Source organism: Empidonax traillii, unplaced genomic scaffold (assembly GCF_003031625.1).
Source record: "Empidonax traillii isolate 1590-97213 ecotype Southwest subspecies unplaced genomic scaffold, ASM303162v1 scaffold1340:size210426, whole genome shotgun sequence".
In the NCBI taxonomy this organism is placed as follows: Eukaryota; Metazoa; Chordata; class Aves; order Passeriformes; family Tyrannidae; genus Empidonax; species Empidonax traillii.
Window position 1 is genome coordinate 87,968 of NW_020956533.1, and position 4,131 is coordinate 92,098.

The window sequence follows — 4,131 nt, forward strand, 5'->3', positions numbered from 1 at the left end:
GCAGATTTCCTAAAGCAGCACGCTTGTCACAAGCTGCTTGTGGTGGGTTCGTCATATTCCCCTTCTGAGGAGTGCAGAGTTGCTGTGGGGAGACAGGCAAGCACTGTGCTCTGACAGAGCTGCTTTGACCCCAAACAGTTTCCTGCTGCCCAAACTGTGACATGTTGCTTTATGACAAGCCAAGTGTTTATGAGCCCCAGAGATGTACTGATAGCCCTGGCCTGGTCCCTGCACTTGTAGGCGATTTCATGTCCCAGATCAGGATCATTTCTGAGCCCTCTCGGTCTCTCCGTAGGTTGTAGAGTATCCAGAGCACTTGGATCTTCGCCCGTACATGTCTCAGGCCGATGGAGATCCACTCCTCTACTCCTTATATGCTGTGCTGGTGCACAGTGGTGTCAGCTGTCACGGAGGCCACTATTTCTGCTACACAAAGGTAAAGAGAGCAACTTCCTTCCCCAGGGGGAAAAACGGGTGCTGGGGAAGATCAACTTTCCTGTCAGTGTTACTGACAGCCAAGGTTTTGGGGCAGGAGGCCTCCTTAGCGGCTGGACTGCATGTGTTTGGACATGCTCTTGGTTTGGCAGTTTCCTGCCTGTGTTTTTGGAGAGAAACCATGCTTGCCTTTTCTGTACAGGCCAGCAATGGACTGTGGTACCGGATGGACGATGAGTCTGTGGAGCTGTGTTCCATTGACACAGCTCTCAGGCAGCAAGCCTACCTGCTGTTCTATGCTAGGTAATAACCAGGATTCAAATATGCTCCCAATACAGTTCTTTTTCCTCATTTGCACTTTTGCTTCTCACCTTCCTGAGTGCTGTTCTCATGCAACTGCTACCTGCATCACTCAGTGCTGCAAAATCTGAACTACTCCATGTCTGTCCTTCCCTGGGCTTCAGCCTGCAGCCCGGACGCAATCTGCTACTTGTCTGGTCTCTGATGCCGACTCATGTAGATAAGAGCACTTAAAGAGGGCCTCCAGGAAAGATAAGGAGGGACCCTTTATCAGGGAGTATAGTGAGAGGATGAAGGCTGTCAGTTTTCAGCTGACAGAGATTCTATATTAGGAAGGAATTCTTTGCCGTAAGGGCGCTGAGGCACTGGCACAGGTTGCCACAGCATCTGTAGGTGCCCCATCCCTGGAAGTGTTCAAGGCCCCATTGGACGGGGCTTGGAGAAACCTGGCATAGTGGAGGGTCTTCCTGCCCATGACAGTAGGGTGGAACAAGACAAAGTTTAAGGTCCCTCGCAACTCCAACAAATCTGTGAATTTGTGAAATGGAGGCTGTAGGAGGTCTAGAGACAAGAGTTTTGTTGGGACAGAGGCAAACCTGGTGGGAAGACCCTAGCTGAGTTTCCCATCAGTGGCCTTGGTTAATAAGCCTTGTTTCTGTCTTAGAAGCCTCTCTGAGAAAATGAATGAACCCCAGAGGAGGTTGCAACAACAGCCTGAAACTGAGATCACTCTCTTTTTTTGGTGTCCAGATGCTCTGATCTGAGAAGTGCAGAAAGGGCTTCTTCCTCACTGGCACCATCACATGCGCCTTCCCCCCTCAGTCAGTGTGAGGCCAGCAGCAAGCAGGCGGGTTCTGCTGGACCACGGGGTCGGCCTCGTAGGACTAAGGTAACTTTGGGCACGTGGGTCAGGGCATCAGAGGAACAGGGGATTTCTTCCTGGGATCTCAGCATTTCTCCTTTTTTCCCTCACACACCGCACCTCTCTTCACAGCCACAGCGCTGCTCCCTCTCAAAGCATCCCACCTGGATGCATCCCGTTTGTGCACCTCTGGCCCTTTGGGCTTAGCAGCCCTCCAACAGAGCCTTCGGGAGGCCCCAAACTGTCCCGTCCCAGAACTTGTAGGGCTTCCCCACTGCTCTGATCCTTTCAGGAGAAAAGGGCAGGAACTCTCCACTGCTCTCTTTGCAGGGCCTGAAGGACACCGGCAGGGAGAGGGCCCGCAGCAGATCCCCTCTGTGGGGCAGGGATCTCTGCAGCCACTCTGTGGACACCACAGACTATGACCACTCTTCAGGGAGAAGAACTGGTCCTCCAAGTCGTGACCGTGCTCCTAGGGATAACGCAGCTGCAGGGCCTTCCCAGAGGAGCGGCCAGTGCGCTCCTGTTCCCAGGGCTGCTCAGGAGCAAGTGCTGCTGAGGCAGAGAGAGTCGAGCAGATCTGTGCGGGGCACCTACAACCTTCGCAGCCGCTTTGTGCACTACACAGATTACGACTGCTCCCTGAGGAAGAGAAAGAGGGAGAGGACAAGTCCTCCACGTTGTGACCAAGCCCCAGTGGACACTGCAGTTCCAGGGCCCTCCAACGGCAGCTCCAAGCAGGCTGTCACGCTCAGAGCTGCTCGGGAGCAAACCCCACAAAGGCAGAGAGAGCAGAGAAGATCAGTGTGGCGGGGCGATGATCGCCACAGCCAGTCTGTGCAGTGCACAGACTACCGCCCTGCAGAGAAGAAGAGGAGGCTTTCCCTGACCCAGAGATGCACGTCAGACAACCATTCAGGGCACTCTGGGAATGACGGGCTTGGATTATGGCCCTGGCTCAAGCAGAATGCAAGACTAGCACTGCGTTTCTTAGCCAAGGCATCCTCGTTTTCGACACGCCTTCTCAGACATCAGTGAATGATTTAGCCAAGTAGATGATAGGGATAAGAATATAGAAATATTAGTGGGATAATGATAATAGTGATAGAGAAATATTAGAATAGTTTAGAATACATTATGACATATTCTATATATTCAGTAGATAGTATTATAATAAATATTAGAAAAACAATAAAAGAATAAATATTAAAATTCTTTATTCAGAATCATTTATTCCGCACTGTAGATAATTACAGCTATTAACGTAGTGCAGTGTTTGGAAACAGTATGGAAGCACTTCTATTCAAGTGAGCAGAACAAGTGTTAGGCAGAGATTGATGTTCCCTCTGCCAAGGGCCATGGGCAAATCGCTTTCTCGCAGGCTGGAGGAGTAACCCTGATGACAGGGCTTTTCTAGACTAAAGTGACAGAGTGCCCATCAGGTGCTGCTCGGGGAGCTGTGCCAGCTGGAGCTGGATGCTCTGCCTGAGCAGGAATACAGCAGCTCCAACTTTGTCTCGTTTGTGACTTGTCAGTGACGGCTTGAGCCAGGACAGTCTGATGATCACTGACAGGAGGGAGCAAGGAGGCTCTGCAGGTTTTAGCGTTGAAAAACTCTGAGATCAGCTTGGGTAAACTATCAGACCTACCACTGGAGCCCAAAATGTCAGGAGAAATCAAACCCTCAAATGCTAGTTTTAGTACTAGGAAGCAGGCAATACTTTATTTCACGTGGGATCACTCCTCTAAGGGCGCACACAGTGTTCCAAATTTTCACTATTTTTACATTTTATCAAACAAAGGAATCGATGTTCATGGGCTGTAAATCGCATCATTCCCTTCATTAATTAGTATTCTATCTTGGTTATTCATTTCTCGCTTCTCATGCTAATAGTCCATGAATTAGGTGCTTTCCTTGTTTCCCCCAGATAATGCAGCCCAGCGCTGTGCTCAGCTCAGGCACCACTGTGGTGCTTGCTGCCCGCATGGAAGGCCCCCTTCATCGTAGCAACAGGATGCCCGTGGCCCCCTGTCCTGGGCTCCCCCATCCCTGGCCTCACACCCTTGTGCCCAGGGCAGGCCCTGCGATGGAGAGCAGAGGGGCTCTGCTGCCACCCTGGGGGTGCCCATGAGCTGTGCAACAGCTCCAGTGGCCAAGTGCAAGGCTGAGCTCTCCGTGGGACTGTGTCTGGCCTCAGGCAGATCCACTGGCCTTTCCTTGTCTCTTTTCCACTCATGTCCCAAGAATGCAATTCAGGTATTAGTCAAGATATGATTTTCAAAGATCTTTCAAAGCTCCTGCCTGTCCTGACTTCATAATTAGTAAGGTCATTATAAGGAAATTTCTAAGGAAGAATCACACCTAAATTTCTCACTATGTGGGACAAGAAGGAGATTTCCCATTTTATGCTAAGGCCCAGTACTTGGCAGAAAAAGGGTTCCCGGTTCTTATTTGCTCCGATGTTGATTTGGTCATCCACTAGGAGACAGGAATGAACAGGCTCCCTACCTCCCCTACTGCCGTAACTTGTTTT

The 4,131-nt window shown here is 50.7% G+C and overlaps 1 protein-coding gene across 2 annotated transcripts in view; it reads left to right on the forward strand.

The window, feature by feature from the left end:
- Positions 1–2,700, forward strand: part of LOC114069702 (ubiquitin carboxyl-terminal hydrolase 42-like) — a 7,581-nt gene extending 4,881 nt beyond the window's left edge. Inside the window, exons 10-13 of one of the 2 annotated variants that reach the window (XM_027906670.1) lie at positions 296–436; positions 638–738; positions 1,486–1,624; positions 1,928–2,700. In XM_027906670.1, coding sequence (XP_027762471.1) covers positions 296–436; positions 638–738; positions 1,486–1,624; positions 1,928–2,635 — 1,089 coding nt within the window. In that variant the 3' untranslated portion in view covers positions 2,636–2,700. The remainder of the gene's footprint in view (positions 1–295; positions 437–637; positions 739–1,485; positions 1,625–1,927) is intronic. The other variant, XM_027906671.1, reaches the window with a different exon arrangement.
- The last annotated feature ends 1,431 nt before the right edge of the window (positions 2,701–4,131 follow it).